Here is a 26,442-nt window from a genome sequence, read left to right as displayed (position 1 = left end):
TGGAGCCCTCTCCACCTGAGCCCGGCTGGTAAAGACTTCAGGCAGGGAACAGGGGAGGCTCTTGGCTTGGGGTGGCTGTCGCACCGACTGGCCCTTCCCAGAGTGGAGCACTGCCCCCTGTGCCCTTTCATTCCCAGGAGAGCCCTTGGTTCAGTCCAGGAAGGACCTGGGGAACCTGCTGAGAAGCTCCCTACTCTAGTGCGGGGCTCCAGGGTACAGAAACACCAGGCCCCACCCCTCCAGAGGGGTGCAGTCCTCTGCTGCGGTGGGGGGGGGCAGTGAAGGGACAAAGCCACGGCAAGGACAAGACACTTTATTCTGTCTAAGTCCCCTCCCCCACCCCCGCAGACCCCACAGACAGAGAGACAAGGGCGGATGCAGCTGGGACCAGGAGGAATCTGGCTGCAGGGACAGGTGTCTGGGGGACCGGGGTTTTCTCAGAGACAGGGCACTGTCTGCTGACTCTCCCCAGTGAAGATCAGAAGCAAAGGAGTTGTCCCCCAGGCCCCTCCCCACCCACCAGGCTGGGGCAGGGTTAGGCGTGCCCATGGGACCTCTTCACCCTTCAGCCCACCAGGCATCAGGGTCACAGGAGCCGAGGGTGGGCCTGGGCTGCAGGATGGGAGGCCCCTGGGGAGTTGGGTGAAGGATGCTGGAGGCAGACGGTGGACACAGTCCTGGCCGCCCCATGGGTCCTCAGAGAGCAGAGCCCAAGCTGGCTTCTCAGGCGTGGGCACCGAGGTCTCTTGGAGGCAGCTCCTTGTGGCTGTAGTATTCCACCAGCTGCCTGGGCACCTCAGCCAGCACACTCTTGGCCAATGCCGCGGGGGACGCCTGGGTGTGGGGAGAAGGTGCCTCCAGCCAGCTTCCCGTCCCCCAGCCCCTCTTCTCCACCTACTCACATCCAGCCCCGTTCCCTAGAGCCCCCGGCTCCAGGGACCACAACCAGGAATTCACCAAGTGGGCAAGCAGGTGAGCCTGTGTTAAGGTTGAGACCGCAGTGGCTGGGCAGTCCACCCTTGCTGTCACTCTGAGGGCACAGACAGCTGTCTGGGTGGGTGTGACCCTGCTCTGGGCACGGGGCAGAGGGGCTGAGGTCCCTCCAAGCCCAGGTCCTCCCGTGACGCTGCGAGTGTGTGTCCACGTGACACAGAGTTCCTACTGTGTCACAGAGGCTTGAAAGCCAGGGAGGTGGCTGCCTAAGGGGCACCTGCCTTCTGGGGCATCCGTGTGACGCTTCTCATAGTGCAAAGGTTTCTAGGGGCTGAAACTGCTCAGGATGGAGCAGGGGCTCAGCGCCTGTCGCCTCCACAATGCTGTCAAGGGACCCGCCGGGCACTCACGCTCTTGAGCTCCCGAAACGGCACAAATTGCACGATGTCGCGGAGGGCGGGCTCGCCGCGTGGGGAGCGCAGGACACCGTCATCGCCGTCTAGCACCTGCATGTCGGTGAAGTCGGCGTTGCCCACCCCGACAATGATGATGGACATGGGCAGGTGGGAGGCGCGCACGATGGCCTCACGTGTGTCTGCCATGTCGGTCACCACACCGTCCGTCAGAATCAGCAGAATGTAGTATTGCTGGGGGCACAGGGGAGGAGGGGCTGTGGGGACCCTGCAGGGCCGCTGTACCTCCCCCAGTCGAACCCCAAGTCCACCAACCAGACCGCCTGGGGGTGACCACGGTGCCAAGCTTTTCTAAAAACGTATTCGCAGAAGCGTACCACATGTACACAGGTGCACACACACACATGGAATCACAGTGAGCTGTGACCATGTGCTCCCTCTAACCGGAGGTGGATACAGCCACACCTTACAGGTGGGGACAGTGAGGCTAGGGGAGCCGGGGTTGACCCAGGTCTGAGGCCAGAGAAGGGATCATCAGCCCTGGGCGGGGAGGGGCTCCCACACCCTGAAGAGACGCTGAGATTTCAAACAACACACTCTGGCCCAGCTTGGCCAGGTGCCTAGTGTGTCTGCGCATGACAGACTGGGGCTTGTTTCAAATAAAGGTCCATTTCCACAGTGAAAAAAAACAAAACCACTCAGCAATCATTACTAAAAATCTGGGTGAGAGAAAACACAGAAGAGCTGCAAAAATCACCCTGGAGCGCCAGCACTGGAAGGCCGGCCAGACTATCCCCTAGCCTGCCCAGCTCTGGCCGAGTGGGCACCCTCTCCCAGGGACCCCCTCTGAGCCCCCAGACGAGGGGGATGGGCAGTCTCCTGTCCAGGGCTGGTGGATTCCCACAGTGCCTGGCCCAGCCCTGAGCCCCACACAGCCTCCTCCCACCCCCAGAGTAGGGGCAGCACCCCACTGAGACCTCACAGCCCTGGGTCTGCCAGCAGTGCAAACACCACACCATCACCGCCTGCGACGGAAGCGTCACCTGAACCCGGGGACCACTGCAGTCGGGGCCCCGGTAGGCGTCAGCCAGAAGGGACAGGGCTTCTCCGCAGGACAGGAAGGCAGGTGAGGGCAAAATTCAAGAAGAGGCTCAGGGAAGGGGGGTCCCAGATGCCGCCCAGCCTCCACCCACATCCACCTCGCGCAGCTAAGACGAAGGGTCTGAGCCCCAGCAAGGACAGAGGCAGACCTGAGGCCCCCAGAGTTTAACCCCTCCCAGAGGAATCAGACGGACACGAAGGCTACCACAAGGGCATGGTCAGCAGACTCCAGCCGGGGGCCCTACTGTAGGCACATGCTGATCTCTTTAACAAGGGGGTGGCAAGAGGACCCCACAGGAGAAGGCAGGGGTCCCCAGCAGGATGGCCACACACACTGTCAGGCCCAGCCCCTTATCTTAACCCTGTGCCTCCTGGAAAATCCACCATGGTGTGGACGGGATGGCTGGACACTTAATGCTCGGGAACTGACGTTGTCTTTAGGTGTGATAATGGGAGCCTACTGTACCTCTTTCAGAGGTTTATACTGATATTTACAGATGAAATTATGTGTCTAAAACTTGCTTTAAAACAATACAAGAACATGAAAGCTGAATGTAATCCTTAACTCCAGGCTGGATTCTACACCAGAAATAATATTGTGATAAAATTATTGTTTTTTTGGCAATTAATGAACTTGGAGCATATTATATAAAGTATTGGATCTAAATTAAACCACCTGAAATTGATACCTGTGCAGTGACTGTAGAAGAGAACGCCTGGATCTGAGGAAAGAAGGGGTGGGAGGCGACACTGTGACCCTGCCTTTGGGGGCTGTGTGCCTGGGAGAGCCACCCCCACTCAGGGACTGGGCGATGGCAAGTCCCAAGGATGTAGCAAGGCTGAGAGCAACAGCCTAGTCCCACCACAGGGACTTCCCTGGGGGTGCAGTGGACTTCCACTGCAGGGTGCGCAGGTTCAGTCCCTGGTCAGGGAACTAAGATCCCACATGCCATGGGGCACAGAAAAACAAAGGGGAAAAAATAGATCAGGAGACCAGAACATGGGAAGGACAGGTCCTGGGACGGTGAGGAACATGGACACATGGGGACAGATGGAGGCTGGGGTGAGACAAGAGGAGGGGGTCGCCTTCGATGTGAGACTGCAGAGCTGTACTGTACAGGATCTTGTGAGCAGATCAACACCAAGAACTTGGTGGGGGAAGTGGGGTTCAGGAGGCCAGCAGCCTGCTCTCAAGAGATTCAAAGGGAAGAAAGGACCAGTGTGTAGATGGGGGCAGGGGAGGAAGAGAAGTAGGAGGAGGTAACAGGGCAGAAGTTGCTGACCAGTGAGTCCAGGGAAAGGATGGGCCAAAGGCGTTGGGTTATTCTTCCATAAAGTTGACTATTCTTTTTTTTTGTTTTCAGAATAAAAGATTAAAAGAAGCCAACTGAGTCATCGGCGTGCCTCAGGCAGGTCTACAGAACCCTAATGCAGGAGGCAGCCTTTAGCGTCTCACCACTTGTGCAAATTAAGAAGAAGGATTTCCCCGGCAGTCCAGTGAATCAGGACTGGGCACTTTCACTTCCCCGGGCCTGGGTTCAATCCCTGGTAGGGGAACTAAATTCCCACAAGCTAACACAGTGCAGCCAAAAAAAAAAAGACCATGCAAACAAAATAACAATACATGTATAATAGAACCACAGACAGCAGATCAGCCTCCAGGGCGAGAATCTCCTGGGCAGAGAGCAGCGCTCAACTCACTGGCTCTGGGGCCCTCGAGGCGAGTCCACGCCCGGCCTCACTTGGTCCAGACACCCGGCATTCCTGTTTCCCGCCCCTCTTCCCTCCCTCGGCCTCCGGGCCCCGCCCACCGGCCCCGCCCGACCTGACCCTTCCCTCTTTCCCAGAGGCCAGCCCTTCCTCACACACCCCCCCTGGTACTGGGCACCTACAGAGGCCTCACGGGTGCGCTCCTCGGCCGCGGCTGTGCGGGCCACCTTGGAGATGATGGGCGCCACGTTGGTGGGGCCGTAGAGCTGGACCCTGGGCAGGCAGTTCTGGTAGGCCTCCACCACACCCTGGATCCCTGTGGGGGGCGGGGTGTGAGCACGGCCCCAGCGCACCCCCACCACGGGCCATTCACGCTCCTACCTTCGCACTCATCGTCTTCGGGGTTGAAATTGATGGCAAAGTCATGGGACACCTGGGCAGAAGGGACCGGTCAGCGGGTCCACCTCCTAGCATCCCCCACCCCAACTACTGAGAGAGGTAGGTTTGGAGCCCCCAGGGCCACCATGTGACACATCCTTTGTGGAAGGGGGTCACTGGGGACAGAGGGCAGAAGGCCAACCCTGGCTCCAGTGGGACCCGGAGCTTCTGAGATGTATTAGCCAATAATTCCCCAACCCCCAAACTTTCTGCTCAAGCCAGTCAAACACCCTTTCTAAACGGAAAATTCCAGGCGAATGTCCCCCTTCTCCTCACAGGGCCACAGGGCTGACTGAGAACACTAGTGCTGGGAGGTGAAAGGCAGGTCCCCACCTCCTGCCCCACCGCCTGTCACATGGCACTGCTTCCCCTGGGGTCCTGGGACCCGGGCTTTCTCCTACCTCATACTTGGGAGGAATCCGAGCTCCAAACCCCAAAGCAGAGAGCCTCTTGTCGCTGGAAGAGAGGCCGCCTCATCACCCAGGGCCCTCGACCTCACTGAGGGAACGGGGGCTTCGGGGAGACACCAACAGAGCCAGGAGACCAGGTGCCCCGAACCACACAGGGGAAACTAAGGCCCAGACCCATGAGGCGGCCACCAGGCTCGCAGGCAGGCAGGGGTGGTGTTGACTGGATGCAGGGACCTTGGCCCCATCACTCCCTAGGCCTCGAGAACCCTACCCCTCTACGGCCTCAGTTTACTGCTCTGTGTCTGCGAGAAGGACTCGGACCCCTGTGGGGGGCCGCCCCATCTCCCTTCTCAGACCCTGAGGCGCTGACCCATGACTTCTGCAGAGCCCAGGAGGCATGGGAGGCCGGCGCACCTGTCGTAGTCCTGGCAGATCTCTCCCACGGCCACCAGGGCCTGCAGATACTCGTTGGGCTGGAAGGGGTTGATGTAGTGCAGGGAGCAGCTGTTCCTGGGGTCCCCATTGGAGGCCGTGAAGTCAATGGCCACCTGCAGAGGCCACGGCGTCATGAGCCTGGAGCCCTCCTTCCTGGCCTGGGTGGCAGCTGCACCCCATCTGACCGCTAAGGACACCGAAGCCTGGGGAAGCCGCTTGCCCAGGGATGTGAGAAAACCCGGTGGCTGTAAGCCCAAGGGTCTGACGCTGTGCTGGCTGGGTCACAGGAGAAGGGACAGGCCAACCCCAAAGCTCCTGGGTCCCCAGGCGTAGCCAGCACCTCTGTGGCAACACCAGCCAGGGACCCCAAGGAGCCGGAGCTGTCACAGTGGACCCTCAGCACCTCCTCCTGCAGTGAAGGGTGGAGGGAGGGGCTGGGCAGGGCCTGGGAGGAGTAAGGCCTGAGATGGGGTCCCCATGTGTCCCCCCGCCCAGTCACTACCCTCAGGCCTTTCCGGCTGTCACTTGAAGAAGCTCGGAGGGGTCACAAGGAAGGGGTGTGCAAACCCTGCAGAAGGGCCTTTTCTGCACACATCCACCCAGGGTGTCAAACGGGCTCTGAGTGGGGCCAGGCGCCAACCCCCTCATCCTCTGGGATGCAGCCCACAGGCGGTGTGGAGGGTGCGGACTCACCGTGAAGTGGATCTGGCAGCCGCCCATGACGTAGTCCAGGAACGAGTACACCCTGTAGAGCTTCCAGGGCCCCCACCCCGGGGAGACTCAGGCCAGGGCTTCAGGGCAGGGCCTCTGGGGCTGCTGGGACCTGCCCTCCCCCAGGGCAGCTGGGGCAGGCAGGAGCCTGGCAGCCTCAGTCCCTGCCTCTCAGGCCCTCAGGCTGTCTGCATGCCCATTTCCCCCCATCATCTATTCTCTTGTTTCCCCCTCCCCTCCATTTCCTAACCCACCTCCATGCATTAGGGGCACAAGAGCCCTTGAATCCATCTGACAATGGGGGAGATTCCAGGGAGTCACCTGCCACTGCTGAGCTTGCTCTCCGCAGAGCTCAGGCCGAAGCAGGACTACCCCCCAACCCCGCACCGTGGGTGGGCAGGGGAGGGTCTGCAGCCTGGGCTGAGGCTCACCTTCAGGTCTGCCAGGATGACCACCCCAGAATTCTTGTAATTGCGCTTCTTCTGCTTATACTTGGAGTTCACACAGTCCCACTGGGCCTGGGGGACAGGGACAGGCAGAGACCCCCACCCCAGAGTGCCAGCGCCCAACACCCCACCCTAAGGGGCCAGGGAGGCCTTGAAGCCCTGCCCATTGGCGTCTGTCTGTCCAACACAGGCCTGTGATCCCTACTCTGACCACCTGGTGAGCGTGGCTGTCATGCTCTGTCATCATCTTTAGCCTCTCTAAAGCCATCACAAGCACTTTTGGGGAACTCAGCCCAGGGCCAGCGCCCCAGAGCATTCTGGGGGACAGGCCGGCTCACCTGGTCCTCCCCGAAGGCTCTCTGCATCTCCTCGAAGGTGGTGGAGAATTCTCCAATGAAGTCGTGCTTTCCGCGGGAGTCATAATCCCAAACGAGGCCCTGGGGAGCCCAGGACTCCTCAGCCCGCCTGCCCCTCTGGGGTCCCAGGCCTGGGCGTCTCCATGGCCCTGCAGGTAGGCCGCCCCGTCCGCACCACTCCTCTTCAGTACCTCCCCCCACCCCCACCCCCACCCCACCCCACCCCCACCCCACCCCCACCCCACCCCCACCCCCACCCCACCCCACCCCACCCCCACCCCACCCCCACCCCACCCCCGCACATCTCAACTCCAGCAGGGTGTGGTCTGACGGGGTGGCCCCACTCAACCACTCGCCCCGCCCCCTTCCCAGCCACACCCCCATCCTCCAGGCGCAAAGCCCCACCTACTTTGAGAGGCCGCGACTCCTCGCAGCTGCACAGGCTGCTCAGAGACACCTTGAAAGGCTGCCAGGTGGGGCTCAGGTCGTTCTTCACCACCTGTGGGCCGGGAGGGGCGGGCGGCTCAGGGGCCCAGCCTCAGGCTCCAGGCAGGACCCTGCGAGCCCAGAGCTGCATTTCCGAACTTTGTTCCATCCAGAACCTCCTTTGTAGCTTCCTCCACATTCCAGGACCACCTGGACTCCTTTCCTTACATAGCCTTTTTTTAACTCTAATTTATCTCAAAAGGAAACGCTTTCCCACTGCTGTCACTGGGATCTTGTTTCATGGGCAGGTAGTCACAACAAATGCAGATTCTTGACCCTAGGTCACAAGGTCCACCCGCGCCTGGCTGCTCCCTGTTCAAAGGGGGATGGCGGGCGGTGTTGAGGATCAAGACTCCTACAGCTACGGTGGGCAGGGAGGTGCAGGAAGGGTCAGGGGCTGCCCTCTCTGTGCTTTCACGCTACCCTCGGGTGCTGGGTGGGGACCCCTCACCTCTGTCCTGTACACCAGTTGCTCACTCTGATCATCATTGATCCTGTATAGTTCCAGGAATGGGTCTGACTTGCTGAAGAGGTCCTGGCAGAGGAGCAAAAGATGAGCTTGGCAAGCTGAGTTGAGGGCCAGGCTCTGCCACTCCCCCGGTGTGAGGGCCCAGCCCTCCCTGAGAGCATCCTGCTCCAGCTTCCCTAGCTCCCCAGCACTTCCAGCCCAGAGACTGGCTCCCACCAGTTTCTCCACTGTCTGCCCTGGGACCTCCCTGAGCCCCTGAGTGTCGTCACAGGAAGCTCTGAGGATGAACAGGGGCAGTGACACAACAGGACCCCGACAGCAGCACAGCTGCCCTGGCTTTGACTGTGTCCCACTCTGCGGCCACCTGTCATCTCCTCGTGGACACCCCCTGACAGCAGGGAGAGCCAGGCTCCAGGGGAGCACCCCTCACCTTGTCATCCAGCTTCCTGGCCCTGAAGGAGAGCTCCACGTAGCCGTTGTTCCCAGAGATGTCCTCAGCTATCACCTGGGTGGAGTGGGCAGGAGGGGCCTGACCCCTCGCGGGCCTTGGGGTTCAGCCGGCCCACTCCAACCCTTCTCTGCCCTGCAGCCCAGTCTGTGGGAGGTGCCTAGACAGTGCGCAGCCTGAGCTTCGTCCCCCACAGCCTCAGTGATGAAGGGGCGGGGCCTGCAGGGGAGGGGCCGGTGGAAGGCAGGGGCTCACCGTGATGGTGGACTTGCCCGCGTTCCTGCCGAACTTCAGCAACAGTGCCCGGGTCACCTTCTTCTGGGCCACGATCTGCAAGTCAGAGGGTCAGGGAGGGTCCATACCTGCTCCCTGGGGGCTCTAACCCCACCCGGGGTCTCCCCGTCTCCTTCCCAGTGACCCCAGTCACCCTCAGTGGCCTGGCCCCCCAACCTACCACCCAGGTGAGGAAGTGGAGATCCAGGCAGAGGTCTGGGACTTACTGAAGGGCCACCACTGGGATTTGAAGCCAGGGTCCAAACCTTTGGCCAGCCCTGCAGACCTGGTGGCACTGGGCAGCCTTCCCATAATGCAGAGTTTACGTGTATATCCAGACATACGTGTCCATACATGTGTCCATGGATCTGCACCCGTAGGTGCATGCATGTTTGCACATTGATGTCTGTGCATGTGTGTCCCTGCATGTGAGGAAAGTGGGTGGCGAGCATTGGGTGGACCTTGCTGAAATCTCAGTCCTCTTATCTGACAGAGGCTCGACCCAGCCGTCTCTGCCCCAGGCAGCAATGGAGATGAGTCACAAGGCCTTCATGTCGGGGAAAAGAAGTCGGACACAAATGGGAACATACTGTGTGATTCACGGACATGATGTTCTAGAACAGGCAAAACTATTGGGGGAGGGGGTTGAGAGGAGCAGGGGGGCCTGCTGGATGACAAAGATATGCTGTGTGATCTGGGTGGTGGTCAGGTGTATACAACTGTCTAAAGCTCATCAATCCCCACCCTAGAGGTCTACACATATTACTGTATGTAAATTACACCTCATTAAAAAGCCCTCAGAGTACCTACTAGAATCAAATGTGTGACACATGGAGTGTTCTGCCCAGAGCCTGCGCTGAGCAGTTTGGCTGGAGGCAAGACCTCATTTCACTGACAATCATAGAGCTAATAGGAATGACTACTGGAGGATGCAGGGTCCCTCAGACCAGTCACTGCCATGGAGACAGGCAAGGGAAGGGCTCACTTATGTTATGGAAGTGACATACACAGCTGCAGAGCAGTGTATGTCATTTGTGTTTTTAAAAGTGTATATATAGAGAAAAAACTATATGTCCCTTTACTCTGATAAGACTACCTCTCTCCAAAAGGATGTAACAAATCTGGGGGCAGGGCAGGAGGGAGACACCCAGAGCATGCCTGTTATGCCTTCTGAATTTAGATCCATATGACTATATTACCCAGTTCCAAATTACATTTTTTAAATTAACTAAAAGATATTTTTTAAGGAGAAGGAGCTAGGAGTCAGGCAGAACACCTGGTACACAGTTGGTGCATAATCTTTCTGTCCCCAGACCACCACTGCACCCGCTGAGGTGCCCATGCTGCCCTCCTCCTCTGAGGGCATGGGGACAGGGCACCCACCTGCCCTAAAGTGCATTCCATGCCCCCCAGGAAGTCATCCTCCTGGCAGCTCAGGCTGCTGGGCCCATGGGTGTCGTAGACCTCAAAGCGCAGCTTCTGCACCTCCTCGAAGTAGTAGTCAAGCGTGAAGACCTTGGAGAAGACCGGGTGCAGGCTGCTCCGGACTACCTCGGTTCTGTCCACCTGCAAGTGGCCCTGGGTAAGCAGACCCCTGGAGGAGGGGGACAAGTTTCTCCCGGGGCACTGCCCAGAGATCCTGTGCCTCTGCTGTAGCCTGCAGGGTTCCCTGTCCCGCCCACCTGCCCTTGGGTGGTCCTGGAGGACTTGCATCCAGGTTGTGCTGTGGGAAGACCCATCTGCTGCTTCGAGGCTTCCGGTTGCCCCCTGGGGAGTGTCATTCCCCAGAACCCCTGGCACTTCCCTCCCTGAGATAAAGGCGTAGTTCTCTGGCCCCCACAAGCTACAGCTTCTCATCTCGTGCCCACACAGCCTCCTCCATCCCCAAACCACAGATGGGGAAGCAGAGAAGGGAAGGGGTGTCCAAGGGCACCCCAAGTAAGGGACAGAGCTGGACTGGAACCTGGCTGGGCAAACCTTAAAGCAGAGATCTTTTGCCAGCACCCTGCTGGACAGGCAGGGAGACTCCAGAGTCGGGAAGGGGGGCAAATTGCAGAGATAACCCCTTGGTTCAACTCTCTCCTCCAACTTGGGCCCCAACCCATCAAAGTGCAACCTGCCCTGCTCCAGAGTCCCACAAACTTCCACACCCCAGATGAGGGTGTTTATGTGCTTCCTCAAGGGACATATGCTGCAGGGAGCGCTGAGGCCAAGCAACGGAGGCTAATGGGGGTTTGGGCCCCTCCAGCAGATCCTTTGCTCCCGAAGTCGATGACTGGAGGGTTTCTCAGGCCAGGAGGCTGGTGGTCCGGAGATGACAAAAAACAGCACAAGGTCACAGCCAGGGAGCAGTGCGGTCCAGGGAGCTGGCGCTGCGCGTCTCTAGGACTACCGCGACCCTCTGCGGCTGTACCCTCGACGTGCCCCTAACCTCCCTACCTCCGCCCGGGCTGTATGAGGCCACCGAGACCAGGGACGCGCGTGCGCGGACAGACCCGTCGTAGGGGGAGCGCTGGAGGCTGGGGCGCACTCGGGTCCGAGTTCCGGCCCCCCAGCTCTCCGGGGGCTCAATGCTCGACTTCACCTATTCGCCCCCGATTTCTTGCCCTTTCGAAGTGAGGCCACGCGTCTCACGTGAGATGGTGGCGGAAAAAGCGCTTCGTGGGGCGCAGAGCGGTCTGAGCAGTCCCGCGGCCCGCCCTCTGGGAGCGCAGGTCTGGGGTGAAGAGCCTGCCCCCGCGCAGGCGCCTCGGCCGCTCCCGGGACCAGAGGGAAGCCCGCGTCGCCGAGAGACGGGACGCGCCCAGAGCCAGGTCCGCGAGGCTTGCGAACCGTCCGCTGCTGCCCCGACCCCGGCCGCACGCGCCGCGCTCGCCAGGCCACCCCGCGGCCGCTCGGGACCGCCTCGACTCTTCCCAAACTCGAGAACCAGGCGCCAGGCTGGGAGCCCTCTGGGCGGGGCGTACCGGTCTCGGAGATGGAGTCCTGGCTCCCGGAGCGCCCGGCTAGCCTCCTACGGGACCCGCGGTGCGCTGTCTCCGCCCTGAGAATGCGGACCCAGCGGAGGACTGGTGCTCCCGGCTGCCCCGCGGGCCCAAGGTGGACCCGTGACCTCGGTCAAAGCCCTGTGTCCCCTACTCTCCTCTGCGCCCCCAGGAGAGCCCCTCCGGCTCCCTCAAGCCTGGGTGTTTCACTTGGCCCCGGAGCCGCCACCCGGACCCGGGGTCGCACCCTCCACTCCAGGGCTCCCTCCCTTTACCTGGAGCCCCTCTCGTGGTTCCGCCTCCAACCCAGCCCCTACACTTCAACCCCACAGCTCCAGGGCACCCATCTTTAGACCAGGTAACCCCACCGTGACCCTGCTCTGCACCCCACTAGCCTCACACATCCATCTCGGCTTCCGCGTCCGCAGCTCCAGGCCCCCACCCCCCGCCTACCCGCGCCCCTACCTGCACCCACTGGCCCTGCGATTGCAGCAGCAGCACCACGCTCGGGTCGGACTTGGTGAGCGGGTCGCGGTCCAGCAGGTGCCGGCAGCTCAGCCGCAGTTCCACCTTCGAGGCGCAGGGCGCCGGCACCACCCCGGGGGCCGCCGCCGCCCGGCGCTCTGAGCCCGCGCTCATGCTCCCACCTCCCGCGCTCCGGGACCCGCCTGGGCCCACCGAGGGGCGGCTGTCCGCCGGTCGGCGCCGCGGCCGCGCGGGGAAATGATGGCCTGGCCAGGCGTGGCCGCGCTTCTCTCCCGGCACGCCAGCCTGGCGCGGGCACACGTGGCTCCCGCAGCAGCCACGGCACGGGAACTGCAGGAGGGGGTGTCAGAGAGGGTGAGACAGAGGAGGGGGCAGTGGAGGGGCGGGGCCTAGGCGGGGCCGGGCCGAGAGGGGGCCCTGGAGCCTGGGGGGAGGAGTGGGCGCTGAGCGGTGGCCTTAGTCCGCCCTTCGTCCCCATCCCCATCCATCCCCATCCCCCTTCGAGGATGCCCAGGTTTCCACGGGTTCAAATCCCCAGGGTGAGAGGTTTTGGGTCCAAACTGGGTGGGCCCTCCCAGAATGACCAGAGCCCCACGGGGCCCCCTGCGTGTGGAAACCTGCTCAGGTCAGGAGGCTCTCTGCTGGCCTAGGCATGGGCCCCATGTCCCTGCAGGCTGCCCCCCTGGGAAGCCAGGGCCCAGCAGAGGCCCAGTTTAGCACCAAATCCACACCTCTCCCCACCCCTCAGACCCCAACCCCAGGCCTTGCTGCATTTAGTGAGGCATCACTTCAGTCAGCAAGCATGTGGTGGGCGCCTCCTGTGTGCCAGGTGCTTTGGGGCTGGGACTGGACGCAGGAAGAACGGGTCTGCCTTCCCAGAGCCTGTTGTCGGGAAGCCAGTACAACCCGTGCTGTCCTGGGGGTGTCTACACTGAGGGTCAGGGTCTGGGGTCCTTCCACATGTGTCTGCTGCACTCGAATCAGAACAGGCCTGGGCTCCTTGGGAGGGGCCCCTCTCATCCTGAGCTTCACCCCCGCCTTGGACCACCCTGTGCTTGCTGTGAAGCTGTGCAGAAGAGGAGGTTTTGGTGGAGGCAGAAGCCACCTCCCAGTCCATTCTCTTTGCCAGTTTCTGCCTAAAAATAGGGCACAGACCTGGCCAGAAGCCATGGTGGGAGACAGAAGGGGGTTTAAGGTAAAAGGGGACCCAAGGGCCAGGGGAACAGAAACCAGGTCTCAGGCACACTGGGCTGTTGTGAGCTCAGGCTGAGCCTTGGTTGCCAGGACTCCAGAAGATCCTGGGGTCGGAAGCCCCACCAACAACAGGACAAAGGTGCTGCCCAGGCAGAGGTGGAAAGTGGAAGTTTGCACCCCAGAGTCAAAGGAGGGTTTTCCAGAGGTGCGATGCAGAGGACAGCATCCTTGGCGGTGGAATACAGGCTCACACTCCAGGGGTGCCTGCAAGGCAAAGACCTTGTGCCCAATTTGCAAGAAAGGGGAATTCTTTGCAGGCCAATCTGGTGCCTCCTTCTGCTGCCTCAAGCCTCCATGTCCCCCCTCCTAGAAGCTGGCCCAGGTCCCAACGGCTTCAGAAACCAGCCATTCAGAGGGCCAGCTTCTCTCTGTAGACAGCCTGGGCCTTCCAGCTCCTGCATCTTTCTTGGCCTGGCTTCCCAGAGTCCATGTTTGTAGCCCATCAGCTGTGCTCTTGGGCTCATGGGGGCTCACTGGCTTGCAGGGGCCCCAGTTCCACTTGCACCCTGGCTAAGGCTTCTGGCCTCTCTGTTTTATGGGATTAAGAATGCAAAACCCCAGGAGGATGGAGGCTCAGATGGGCACCCAGCCCCACCTTGGCATGCCCAGAGGCTCAGGGTCAGCCTTGGGAACTTCCCTGGGACCTTTCCCCTGCCAGCCCTGAGGACAGCTCTTTCCAATGCATGTGTTCATGCTAACTGTGATGTGGTAGCTACTAACCCACCGCAGCCCCATTTCACAGACGAGGAGCCGCCCAGCCCACCAACAGGAGAATAGAGCTTACACCCAGCCACAGTTCAACTCTTAACCATCACACACAGCACCACAGTAACTTCGTATTACCACCCCCGGGGGAGAGGAAAAAGAGAATTCAGGTATGGGGATTCAAGACTCTGAGGTCCAGAGATTTTAATGGACCCACTGGGGTCTCTGCTTCCTTGGCAGCTCAATGGTAAAGAATTCACCTACCAAGCAGGAGACATGGGTTCAATCCCTGAGTTGGGAAGATGCCCTGGAGAAGGAAATGGCAACCCACTCCAGTATTCTTGCCTGGAAAGTCCCATGGACACAGAAGAGCCTGGTGGGCTACAGTCCATGTGGTTACAAAAGAGTCGAAAATGACTTAGCAATAAACAACTGGGGTCTCTGCCACAGCCTCACAGCAACAGGCCCCTCCCTGCCTTGTGGGGTGACCCTGGGCTCAGCTCCAGAGCTGACCTGGAGAGAGGGCTGGCAGGGCAGCTCCATGAAGCACTAATGGAGGGATTCTCCAGAGCCCAAGAGGGGCCACTGGGCTGCAGGATCCACCTGCCCCTCCTCACCCAGCAGCCCAAAAAGGCCTCAGGACAGGGGAGGGCCCGGAATGTGGCGGGGGGGCGAGAGCTCAAGCTGCCAGACGCGGGAAGTGAGATTCCCACCTTCAGATATTCTGTTGTTACTGCTGCACAGGAAATAATAACACATGTTCCTTGTTGAAAAGTTAAAAAATGTAGATAAGCAATTAAAAAAAAATGGAAATTCTAGCACCCAGGCAGAAACACTGTTAACACTTTGATGTTTATCCCTCCAGCTTTTTTTTCCACGTAAATCTGTTTGTATTAGTTTTTACAAGCTGCTTCCCACCCTTAGGGCCCTTCCTACATGTGGCTCCTCAGATCACAGGCATAGGGACTCTCCGCCCCACCTGACAGCTGAGTTCCTGGGCCTAGCACTGTGCCTGGCACACAGTAGGTACTCAATAAATGTTCAAAGACGTTCAAAGAGGTACTCAATAAATGTTCCTGTGTGCAGTTTTTTACTAATTGCTTTTCTTTACATCATATCGCCGTCTTTCATGCCATCGACTGTTACCCCAAAACTTGTATGTTGAAATCCTGACCCCCAATGTGGTGGCATTAGGAGGTGGGTCTTGGGAGGTGCTTAGGTCACAAGGGTGGAGCCCCACTGCCTTTGTAACTGGGACCCTAGAGCACTCCCTCACCCCTCTGCCATGTGTGAACCAGACACCAAATCTGCTGGCACCTTGACTGATCTTGGAGTCAGCCTCCAGAGCTGTATCTGGTGTTTATAAGCTCCCCCAAACCCACCCCCAGTCCCAGTCTATGGTGTTTCTGTTCTGGCAGCCTGAAGGGACACTCTACCTTGATAAGCTGAGGCCAAAAGCAGGGGGCTAGGGCACTGCAACCCCTGAGGCAAGTCTAGAAACCACTGGGTTGCAACTAGAGTTATACTGGAGCATGGCCATCCTGTGTGTTCACGGATGGTCTGAAGCCGGCTTCGCCCTGCAAGAGCAGAGGGATACTCTGTGGCCTGGAAAGCCTGCAATGCTCACCATCTGGTCCTTTAGGAAACAGTCTGCCACGTGCATCTCCCTACCCGCCCACCCTGGGTGCTCAGAGTAGGGATCTGAGGGGGCCAGCGGGGTAGAAGTGACCCTTCCTCATGTATTTAACTAACCCCATGCTGAAGCCGAAGCTTCAATACTTTGGCCACCTGGTGCAAACAGCTGACTCATTGGAAAAGACTCTGATGCTAGGAAAGATTGAAGGCAGCAGAAGGGGGTGACAGAGGACGAGATGGTTGGATGGCATCACCAAGTCAATGGACATGAGTTTGCACAAACTCCAGGAGATAGTGAAGGACTGGGAAGCCTGGCGTGCTCCAGTCCATGGGGTCGCAAAGAGTTGGAGATGACTTAGCAACTGAACAACAATCTCTCTCTCTTTAAATGCTTCCACATCACCAATTTTTGGAGCAACAATAAAGCATCCTTGTTTTAGACAATTTGCTACTCAAGCCACAGGGCCCTACTTGCACTGGCTCCCCGCCACTGGCCAGCTCCTACTCACCCTTTGAAGCCTGGCTGAACATGCTCCACCCCCAGCACTGGCTCTGAGCTTCTGGGAATTCACCCCCTCAGCATCAGATGAGTTGCCTTGAGCAAGTGCCAGAAAGCTCAGCCCCTCAGGAGGGGAGCAGAGCTATGTCCAGACTGTGTGCGGTCCAGGCTGTGTTCAAGTGACGTACTGCTCAGGCAAGGCCATCACCATACCCTCCATGTTGTCCTTCCCAGGGCCCAGTGGGCTTGTTCCAGAGGCTCTGGAAGGCACACTGAAACTGTTGAAGTTTTAGGAATAGGAGGTGGTGGGGCTAACAAGGCTTTCAAAAGCTTACACCCGTGGGCTGGGTGCTTCTTTGATTAACCTAGAAAGGTCACTTTATCTCAGAACCCTGCTGTCAGAACTGGACTGTTTTCCTACAGGATTTGGCATTTCTCTTGCTGATGTTCAATCGCTCAGTCGTGTCCGACTCTTTACCACTCCACGGACTGGAGCATGCCAGGCTTCTCTGTCCTTCACCATCTCCTGGAGCTTGCTCATGTCCATCGTCTTGGTGATGCCATCTAACCATCTTGTCCTCTGTTGTTCCCCTTCTCCTGCCTTCAAGCTTTCCCAGCATCAGGGTCAGCTCTTCGCATTAGGTGGCCAAAGTATTGGAGCTTCAGCATCAGCCCTTCCAATGAATATTCAGGACTGATTTCCTTGAGGATTGACGGGTTTGATCTCCTTTAAGTCCAAGGGACTCTCAAGTCTTCTCCAGCACCACAATTAAAAGCACTGACTCTTTGGCGCTCAGCCTTCTTTATGGTCCAACTCCCACATCCATACATGACTACTGGAAAAACCATCGCTTTGACTCTACAGCATTTCTCTTACTTATGAATGGCTGCACCAAGTCTTAACTGTGGCCCATGGGATCTGTAGTTGCAGCATGTGGCAGAGTTCCCTAACCAGGGATGGACCCCAAGCCCCTTGCATCAGGAACGTGGAGTCTTAGCCACTGGACCACAGGGAATTCTTTCACTTTTAAAAATGAGACAGGTGAGCCCAGAGCGCTGCTGTCCCAGAGCAGAGTGTGCCACATATACGTACACACATGTGCACATTATCACACATGGCAAACATGTTTTGTCCCCCCCACCCCCTCCACCCACCACACACATGCTCACATCAAATGGAGACAGAGTGAGACATGAGCATACACGCAGCCACAATTGAGTGTGCTGAGACACAGTCATTCCACCAGAGGCAGCACTGGGTGGGGGGCGGGTGAGGGGGGGACCTCCCCCTCCCATTATACCTCCAAAGACACGTCTGTCATTTTGGTACTTTCCCACAATCAGCCCCCAGCCCCCACCCCTCCCCCCAGGGGTCTGCTGCCCACTCTGCAAAACAGGTCTGAACATTCAGTGTCACTGCCAAGGCTCAGAGAGGATGGCCTTTGTGAGGTCACACAGCCGTAAGACTACCCAGACCCCACTCCCTACGCAGAACCCAGTTCTCTCGCCTCCCTTGACCCTCCAGGCCCATGTGTCTCCAGGGCACAGAGGACCATAGGGCACGGAGTGCCTACGGTTGGCTGGGCCGTCTGAGCCCCTCCGAACCTGTGCAGGGCCAGCTGGAACACATGACATTGTCCAGGACGAGCTGCCCTGCTTCTCGGCTCCCCTGACCAAGAATCCCCTCTGTGAAGGCCTTACCCTGGGCACCTGATACTGATGCTTCTGGGATGGTGACCTGCTTCACTGGGTGAGTGAGATCTCTGCACCTTTTAACCCAATCTCAGCGTCCTTCTTTGCTTGTTAAGAAGCTGCTGGATCCAGCCCACACTTAACGGATAGGACAGACACATGACGGTGAACCAGTGGCTATGTCAGGAGGGGGACACCCTTGTGCTTCCAGTCCCAACGATGAAGGCAGCGTAGGCCAGGGAGACAGGCAGCAGCAGTGTCCATGGGGTGGGCACCTCCAGGTGACGAAGACCTGGTTTTGTACCTGACTCACGTGAGGGCTTTGAAGATATTCTTGGTGAAGCCGCCTGGATGGTGCTCACAGCCCCTCTGCCCTCAGTCCCTTTCAACAGTGACCCAGTTTTGCCTCGTCCTTCCCAGGAAGCACCATCCTTCCTGGTGAAATTTTCAAAGAGGCGGTAACTAACCATACACTGTGTTTGATACACTTGCAACTGGGACTTAAAAAGGAGGGGAGCCCAGCTGAGGCACCAGAGCTGGCGGGCGACAGGACCAAGGTCTAACACAGCTTCCCAGTGCCCCACAGGTGACGCCCAAGAAAGCCCTGAGCCTTATCCCAGGACAATCAATCTGGAAGGCCAGTGGCCTCCTTAATGGTCTGCAGCAGGCCCTTCACCAGCCCTCGTGTACCTTGGTGACTGTAGCCAATCACCACTGCAACCCAAGGCTGACATGTGCCCACACACTGGAGAGGCAGCCAAAGGACTTTCAGAAAGAAAACGCCACAAAGTTTTGCGTTAAGACTTTGTGGAGCTAAGATTGTTTTGATTACTGCTGTGTTCCTGGGACACACTGCCTGCTCAACGCCTGAGTGCCTGTTCTCCATCCTGAAAACTCCCTGCATTATCACTTTCTAACTTCTCCACCCAGCACCCACTTGTCATCAGCTTCTACGGTCCCCAGGACAGTCAACGCCAGGCTGGCTGTGTTTGTCAGCTCACTCCTTGTCCTCTGCTCTGGTTCTAAGCCATTGAGGCAGCAAAAAAGACACTGGTAAATTCCTAGAACTGGGCACAAACCACTGTGGGTTGAGGTGGAGATTGGAGAAGGGAGGTCATAGCTTCTCACTGATCCTCTTTACATCTGGATCTTCTATGAAACAAAGACCTTATTTTTCCTAACACCCTGAAAGCACACAAGAACAATAGCAAGTGCAACTACCTATGTAAGACCTAAACAAACGAGGACCGTCAGCTCTTTGGCATAGGTGTCCCTTAGTCTGCTCTTTGGCTCAAAAATCCCTGGTGGCTCAGGCAGTAAAGAGTCCGCCTGCAAAGAAGGAGACCCTAGATCAGGAAAATCCCCTGGAGAAGGGAATGGCTATCCATCCCGGTATTCTTGCCCGGAGAATCCCATGGACAGAGGAGCCTGGCGGGATACAGCTCATGGGGTCACGAGTTGGACATGACTGAGCGACTTACAACTTAAAAGGGTACAAAAAAACCAAAAGCCTAAATAATCTAAAATGACTATAGTTTCTCTGAAAACAAATTCAATCAACTAGAAATTAGGGTAAATTTCAAACCTTTTAAAATAGCCTGTAACTTAAAATAATCAAGGGAAAAACAAAATAAACTAAACTTTATAACCACCACCAAACCAATGCTGCTGCTGCTGCTAAGTCGCTTCAGTCGTCTCCGACTCTCCGCAACACCATGGACTGTAGCCTACCAGGCTCCTCCATCCATGGGATTTTCCAGGCAAGAGTACTGGAGTGGGGTGCCATTGCCTTCTCCGAAACCAATGCTAGCCTCCTACAATTTATAATCACCGGAGCAACCTTTATAGGTACGGGCAATGTCACCAGTGCACCCACTATGGTTATCTGTCCCTAAAACCCACAGTTCTGCCCAAGTGGACACTAACTGTAGCAAGCCCCTGGCCCTGCATCCCTGGCGGCCTCTGCACCTTCCACTCTGTGAGCACTGTAGCCAGTCACCTGACCTGGGGGAGTTTCCCAACTTCTCACCAGGATCCCAACACAAAGCAAATGGAACCATGGCTTGGGCCATCCAGAGACAGCACCCCATGAGCCCTCTTTCATGGATGGATCATGAGGCTCCAATCCCCAGGCCTCCACACTAGCTGTCTCTTGATGGGTCGTGAATTTTCAATATACTGAGTGTACACGTTAAATCAGCACCTTATAAACTGTCACCTTTAGATGTGAAAATAATATTTTAATAGTAATAGGAACACACAGCACCTCCTGGGCTGGAGGGTCCAAACAAGAACACTAAGCACAAGCCTCCCAGGTACCAAAGCTGCTTCCCTCACAGCTCTGTTGCGACAAAGGTCAGACACACCCCAGGTCTCCCTCAAGGAGGGCCCCCCCGCCGAGGCCCTGGCTCCTTACACAACGAAGGTCACATGGACACTGCAGGTTTATCGTAAGCTGCCAATAGCACTTTATTTTTTCTTTTCAACATCCTGTTCTGCGGCTTCCTTGGCCCTTTTTGCCCGGATGCCGAAGAGCCGGGCGTTGGCACGGGCCATGCGGAGACTGGCAAATGCCTTAAAGTTCTTCTCCTCCTCTGTGATGACTCTGGCTTTCTCCTTCTTATAGACCTAGAACGGAGCCCAGCCAACTGTCAGCAAACTGAGAGGCCTTGGGGGGGAATCCGCCCACCAGAGTAAAGCTAACTGGAGGACACCAAGAGATTAGGACAGTGCCTCCTTGGTTCAAAGTAACCTCCAACTCAGAACCTAGTGCCCAAATCATGTGAAGGGTGGGTTGGGCCTGGATACAAGGTGGGTGTAGGGGTTCAGGCCCACCCCACCTCCCACTCCCAGGAGCCTCAAGGGCCTTGTCAATTGCTGGTCAGGCTATAGGATCACCAAACATGCATGGAGAGCTGCCTCTGGCCTGGGCTTCCCAAACATCAAGGAGTGGAAAGGACCCTACATAGAGGCTAACAAGTGAGGGCGACTAAGCTTTCCTCAAGGAGCCCATCTGTTTGGATGCAGCTGACTCTCCTCAGGGCAGGTCGGTCTTTCACAAACCAGTAAATCTCAACATGGGCCCTGGCTGCCACACAGAATCCCTCCAACCCAAACCCAGATCCATTCTCCCAACACGCCCACTTACGTTCCGTATGGGCATAACAGGTCCAGTCAGCTGAGTGGCCAGTTTGAGCTCTTCAGCCTGTTTGTCAATGACAAAGGAGTCAGGTGACTTTAGCTCATTTCCCAAGGAGCCCCAAACTTGTCACCCCAGAGTGCCTGTGGATTCCTGCCCGATCGAGTAAAGGGGGGCAGGGTCAGATGAGTCACCCATGCCTGAACCAGGGATGCAGGGAGAATGACTGCCAGCAACCCATGTAGATGGGCACTGCTGATCTCATGCAGAGTACATCATGAGAAACGCCGGACTGGAAGAAACACAAGTGGAATCCAGATTGCCGGGAGAAATATCAATAACCTCAGATATGCAGATGACACCACCCTTATGGCAGAAAGTGAAGAGGAACTAAAAAGCCTCTTGATGAAAGTGAAAGAGAGTGAAAAAGTTGGCTTAAAGCTCAACATTCAGAAAACAAAGATCATGGCATCCGGTCCCATCACTTCATGGGAAACAGATGGGGAAACGGTATTAGACTTTATTTTGGGGGGCTCCAAAATCACTGCAGATGGTGACTGCAGCCATGAAATTAAAAGACGCTTACTCCTTGGAAGAAAAGTTATGACCCACCTAGATAGTATATTCAAAAGCAGAGACATTACTTTGCCGACTAAGCTCCGTCTAATCAAGGCTATGGTTTTTCCTGTGGTCATGTATGGATATGAAGAAGGCAGAGCGCCGAAGAATTGATGCTTTTGAACTGTGGTGTTGGAGAAGACTCTTGAGAGTCCCTTGGACTGCAAGGAGATCCAACCAGTCCATCCTAAAGGAGATCAGCCCTGGCATTTCTTTGGAAGGAATGATGCTAAAGCTGTACTGTGGCCACCTCATGAGAAGAGCTGACTCACTGGAAAAAGACTCTGATGCTGGGAGGGATTGGGGTCAGGAGGAGAAGGGGACGACAGAGGATGAGATGGCTGGATGGCATCACTGACTCGATGGACATGAGTTTGAGTGAACCTGGGGAGTTGGTGATGGACAGGGAGGCCTGGCATGCTGCAATTCATGGGGTCCCAAAGAATCCGACAGGACTGAGTGACTGAACTGAACTGATCTCATACAAAGATTACTAACACACAGTACACTTTCAATTTTAACAAAGCTGCCTCCAAGTCCTGCCCTTAGTGAATCCTGGCATTTCAGGCAATTAGTTTGAGGCTCCTCAGAGGCTTTCTCCCACATTATTTATCTTCTCTCTACTATGCGTTGCAACCCTGCTTTAGATAGGAAGCTGCAGACAGGTGCTTTGTCCTTGCAGCCCAGCTAGACCCACAGTGAGGCCTCCACACCCTCACCCCGCTGGGCGCTGTGGGAGCCGGGTACTCACAGAGCTGTCTCCCTTCTTGGGGGCCGAGGGCTTCCTGGGGAACAGGATAAGTTTGGAGCGGTACTCCTTGAGCCGCTGCACGTTGGCTTGCAGGGACTCTGTGCACTTGTTCCGCCGCCTCGGGTCCACCGAGATCCCAATGGTCCGGGCCACCTTCTTGTGGATGCCGGCCACCTGCCCCGATAGAAACAGCTAAAGCCCCGAAAACTCCCTGCCCCCCACCCCCTACACCAGGAGGGCCCAGCCGTCAGATGGAAAAGGGTTCAAATGCACTTTCATCATGGCAGTGCAGCGATTCCGGAGAAATGTCATCACTTGGCTGTATGCCACGAGGAACCACCAGTGGGTCTCGGACACGAGCTGGCGACACTCACCCTAAGCTCCTCCAGGCTGAAGCCCCTGCCGGCACGAACCTTCGTGTGGTACCTGACCGTCGGGCATCTCACCACCGGCCGGAGAGGACCGGACGCGGGGCGCGGGGCAATGCGGCGAGCCTTGGCCTGCCGGGCCTTGCGTCTGCGCAGAGAGAAGCCGAGCGGGGATCATTGTCCGCCCTCCCGCAGCGGGCCAGGCGCGCGGAGGACAGGATAGGATAGGACAGGACAGGACAGGACAGGACAGGACAGGACGGGACGGGACGGGACGGGCGCGCTCGCTCCCGGACGCTCACCTACGGATCTTGCGAGCCGGCTGGTTAAACCACGTGGCCACGCGCCGCTGCCAGTCCTTGTGGAAGTGGGGCTTCAGGATCATGCCATTCCGGCTAGGCGCCATGGCTGCGGCCGGAAGGCCTGGGGAGCGGGTAAGACGGGGAGCGAGTTAGGTGCGGGCGCCGAGTCCCGTCGGCGAGCGCACAGAGCACCGGCCAAGGCCCGACGCCGCTGGCGACAGGTGGACCCCGGTGACGGCGGATGGAGCCAGATGGGTTCGGATAACATCGATGGCACCGAGCTCCTGTATACTCACCTCCTCCGAGGGCTCACGGCCGGGAAAGGAGGAAGTGCCCCAGAGCACCCTGGGATGGTAGTGAGCCTGGCCAATCAGAAGCGTCAGAGCGTTGTGACCAATCAGAGCCAGGGCCACAGAGTGACGTCCATGCTTTCCCGGCAGTCCTCGCGGCGCGGGGAGATATGGCGCCGCGTTGCCAGCGTTCTAGTCGTTCATGCTGCGAGAACCGCGGTTGTCTGCGTCTGGCGAATCTCTGGTCTGCCTGCCTGCTAGTGTGCCACTGGAGGCCTCTCCCTCCGCGTCCGAGGCTGTAATGCCGGACGCCGCGTGGAGCCGGCTTACCCTCTCTGTGGGCGGAGCGCGCACTTAGGAGCGGGCTTCCAGAGCGCCCCGAGCGTGTCGCCCGGAGCCTAGGCGCGCAGAGGTCTGTGGTCGGGCCGCTGGTGGCGAGTAGCCCGCAGATTGTGGAACTAGAAACCGTGGCCGGCCGCGGGTGGCCGGCGCTCCGCTGTGAGCACTGCCTTCCACGCAGGTGAGCGTCGTAAAAACACCAAGTAGCCAGGCAAGCATCCGCCCCCTGGACCCTGGCGCCTTCCTGTTCCCGGGTCAGCCTGTGACGACGCCAACACATCTGCCATCTGTAAGCCTTTGCGCCCAGCAATCGCCTTCCTTTCTACCCTCACGCCAATCGCCAAGATTCCTCTCGCGAAATCTGATCGCCATTAGGAATTTCATGACGCAAAATGAGAAATTCGGAGCCATGTATCCTGCACCGAGTAAACAGTAGCTGATATTGATGCTGTTAGAAGGAAATGGCAACCCACTCCAGTGTTGTTGCCTGGAGAATCCCAGGGACGGCGGAGCCTGGTGGGCTGCCGTCTATGGGGTCACACAGAGTCGGACACGACTGAAGTGACTTAGCAGTAGCAGCAGCTTTGTGCCCTCTTGAGACACCCTTGGGTACTAGAAAAATCAGGTTGGGGCTAAGTGAGGAATTACAAGGTTACGGTAAGGTAGATAGAACATGTTAAGGGTAGAGGAGGCGTGTAACACAAGTGCCAAGGCTGTGGGGAACGTTGGAGCCCTGACACCTAGTAGGTGTGTGCTCAGCTCTGAAGCAAATAAACCCTGAATATTCATTGGAAGGACTGATGCTGAAGCTGAAGCTTCAATACTTTGACCACCTGATGTGAAAAGCCGACTCATTGGAGAAGACCCTGATGCTGGGAAAGATTGAGGGCAGGAGGAGAAGGGGGCAACAGGATCAGATGGCTGGATGGCATCACCGATTCAATGGACACGAGTTTGAGCAAACTCCGGGAGATAGTGAAAGACAGGGAAGCCTGGCGTGCTGCAGTCCATGGGGTGGCAAAGAGTTGGAGGCAACTGAGCGACTGAACAACAGCAGCAGCTGTGAAGCAAGGGTAGTACCAGCCTTGCTTTGCTGACAGTTGTTAGCAAATGCAAGAAAGCTCTTCTCAGTAACCTTGGAAGTGGTGCTTATTTCTGAAGATAGAGTCATGTTTAAAATCTCTAGCCTTTCATAGGCACAGACAGCTAAACTGGAAGGTCAGTGATCCAGAGGAAAGTGTCTGAAGTTGGCTAGTATACTAGTAGAATCTTTGTACTAGATTTGAGATTTTGGGTATGTGATTGGTGTGAAATGGGAGAAGCTGCTGGGAGCCCTGTTAGGCCTCAGAACAAAGCTCAGTGCCCAGCTCTTGGTAAGTCAAGGTCACACCACTTTGTTTCCAGGTGACAGGGTAGGAGCCAGGGTGGGGAAGGCAGTGCAGGAGAGAAGGAAGGGAGAGAACAAGGGATTATCCACCTCACAAACTGCTTTGTCCATTGAAGCTGAACCCACACTCCATTCTGGAAGCAGAGGGTTTGTGTAGGAGATGTTTGCTGAAGAAATGCCTGGGTTGGCCTGGGGTTTATTTCTTATGACACAGTCCAATGTTAGCCCTCACCTTCCATGTCTTTTTTTTTTAGCTAAAGATTTCTTTATTGTTTTACTTTATTTTTGACTGTTTTAGGTCTTTGTGGCTGCACGAAGGCTTTCTCTAGTTGCAGTGCTCCAACTCTAGGTGCCCAGGGATCAAACCAGGGTCCTCTGTGTTGGCAGGTGGATTCTTAACCTCTGGAGCATCAGGCAGTACCCTGTGTCTTTGAGACACTTTTCAGTGATCCTGCCATGGATCCTTCTCATTGAGAACACAGTCCCCATCCTCTTCTCCTTCTGGACAGACTCACAGACTCGTGCAGCTCGTCTGCTCATAGTCGGGGTGCTGCCGGGGTACTGGGGGAAGATTTGAAGTCTGGAGTTAATGGTGAGCAGGTGAAGCTGTAGCTTGAGGACCTCAGTCTGCTGCACGCAGTCCAACACATTTTTTCGACACCTGAATAGTTCACACTTGCGTCCTTAGGGAACATGCAGAAAAGCAAGTCCTGAGGCTCTCATGTGACTGCTGAGAGCCTGCTGAGCTTCCCAGTTGGGAAGACTGAAGAAGTGAGCAGGAGTCCTTCTGATGCAAACACTTGTTTGCTCAAGGTTGTGAAAGTCTTCAGCTACAGGACAAGCCCCTCCCCGCTTGACACAGAACTCCACAGCACAACTCTGCCAAGGGGCTTTTGTCCCAGTCTGGGGCCTGCAAGCGCCACTGAAAGGACTGGCCAGTGGCCCTGGACTAAGTGCTCACTGGGCACAAGGTTTCTGGAGGGATGGGGTACACACGGGCTTCCCAGAATTTCCTTGTAATTGTGCTTCAGTTACTCACAGAGGGGTCTGCTTCCCCCACACGTTCACCTGACTGGCCCCTCCAGCTGTTGCTTCAGAGTCGACCTCAAAGACAGTCAACACTACCTCCTGAAGCCCTTTGACACACAGTCTTGATTTTTTTAGTTTTTTATTTATTTTTGGCTGCACTGGGTCTTCATTGCTGCATGCAGGCTTTCTCTAGATGCAGTGAGCAGGGACTGCTCTTCATTGCAGTGCACAGGCTTCGCCTTGCAGTGGCTTCCCTTGTGGAGTACTGACTCTAGGCTGTGCGGGCTCAGTAGTTGCGGCTCCTGGGCTTGAGCACAGGCTGTTGTGGCACACGT

At 57.2% G+C, this 26,442-nt stretch overlaps 2 protein-coding genes and 1 non-coding gene across 3 annotated transcripts; all 3 read right to left on the bottom strand.

The window, feature by feature from the left end:
• Positions 1–297: 297 nt before the first annotated feature.
• CPNE7 (copine 7) lies at positions 298–12,429 on the bottom strand. The gene is made up of 15 exons (XM_069550294.1): positions 12,079–12,429; positions 10,013–10,195; positions 8,612–8,686; positions 8,339–8,413; positions 7,891–7,974; positions 7,363–7,452; positions 6,936–7,034; positions 6,583–6,669; positions 6,134–6,193; positions 5,420–5,553; positions 4,997–5,051; positions 4,539–4,590; positions 4,340–4,473; positions 1,344–1,580; positions 298–834 (listed from the first exon to the last, which is right to left on the bottom strand). The coding sequence occupies exons 1-15, from the start codon at positions 12,250–12,252 to the stop codon at positions 724–726; spliced, it is 1,650 nt and encodes a 549-aa protein (XP_069406395.1). The 5' UTR covers positions 12,253–12,429; the 3' UTR covers positions 298–723.
• Positions 12,430–20,328: 7,899 nt separating this feature from the next.
• On the bottom strand, positions 20,329–24,003 carry RPL13 (ribosomal protein L13). Its single transcript, XM_069552703.1, has 6 exons — positions 23,359–24,003; positions 23,063–23,183; positions 22,767–22,908; positions 22,393–22,566; positions 21,033–21,089; positions 20,329–20,512 (listed from the first exon to the last, which is right to left on the bottom strand). The coding sequence occupies exons 2-6, from the start codon at positions 23,164–23,166 to the stop codon at positions 20,354–20,356; spliced, it is 636 nt and encodes a 211-aa protein (XP_069408804.1). The 5' UTR covers positions 23,167–23,183; positions 23,359–24,003; the 3' UTR covers positions 20,329–20,353.
• Positions 22,622–22,706, bottom strand: LOC138419837 (small nucleolar RNA MBII-202). Its single transcript, XR_011249094.1, has one exon. It is a non-coding gene; the product is annotated as a small nucleolar RNA MBII-202 (small nucleolar RNA).
• Positions 24,004–26,442: the final 2,439 nt, after the last annotated feature.

This window comes from Ovis canadensis, chromosome 14 (genome assembly GCF_042477335.2).
Source record: "Ovis canadensis isolate MfBH-ARS-UI-01 breed Bighorn chromosome 14, ARS-UI_OviCan_v2, whole genome shotgun sequence".
In the NCBI taxonomy this organism is placed as follows: Eukaryota; Metazoa; Chordata; class Mammalia; order Artiodactyla; family Bovidae; genus Ovis; species Ovis canadensis.
The sequence above is the reverse complement of the archived record's forward strand: the minus strand, read 5'-3'. Positions and strand labels throughout refer to the sequence as shown.

What these genes read in the sequence shown, in the direction of transcription:
- CPNE7 (XM_069550294.1), bottom strand. Translation starts at nt 12,252, where the DNA reads ATGAGCGCGGGCTCAGAGCGCCGGGCGGCGGCGGCCCCCGGGGTGGTG. An exon ending in AGGAGTCGCGGCCTCTCAAA is followed by an intron (nt 7,035 to 7,362) that starts GTAGGTGGGGCT and finishes TGGGCTCCCCAG; the next exon opens with GGCCTCGTTTGGGATTATGA. An exon ending in GGATTCCTCCCAAGTATGAG is followed by an intron (nt 4,591 to 4,996) that starts GTAGGAGAAAGC and finishes CCTTCTGCCCAG; the next exon opens with GTGTCCCATGACTTTGCCAT.
- RPL13 (XM_069552703.1), bottom strand. Translation starts at nt 23,166, where the DNA reads ATGGCGCCTAGCCGGAATGGCATGATCCTGAAGCCCCACTTCCACAAG. An exon ending in CCGGCTCGCAAGATCCGTAG is followed by an intron (nt 22,909 to 23,062) that starts GTGAGCGTCCGG and finishes CTCTCTGCGCAG; the next exon opens with ACGCAAGGCCCGGCAGGCCA. An exon ending in TCAGCCTGGAGGAGCTTAGG is followed by an intron (nt 22,567 to 22,766) that starts GTGAGTGTCGCC and finishes CTATCGGGGCAG; the next exon opens with GTGGCCGGCATCCACAAGAA.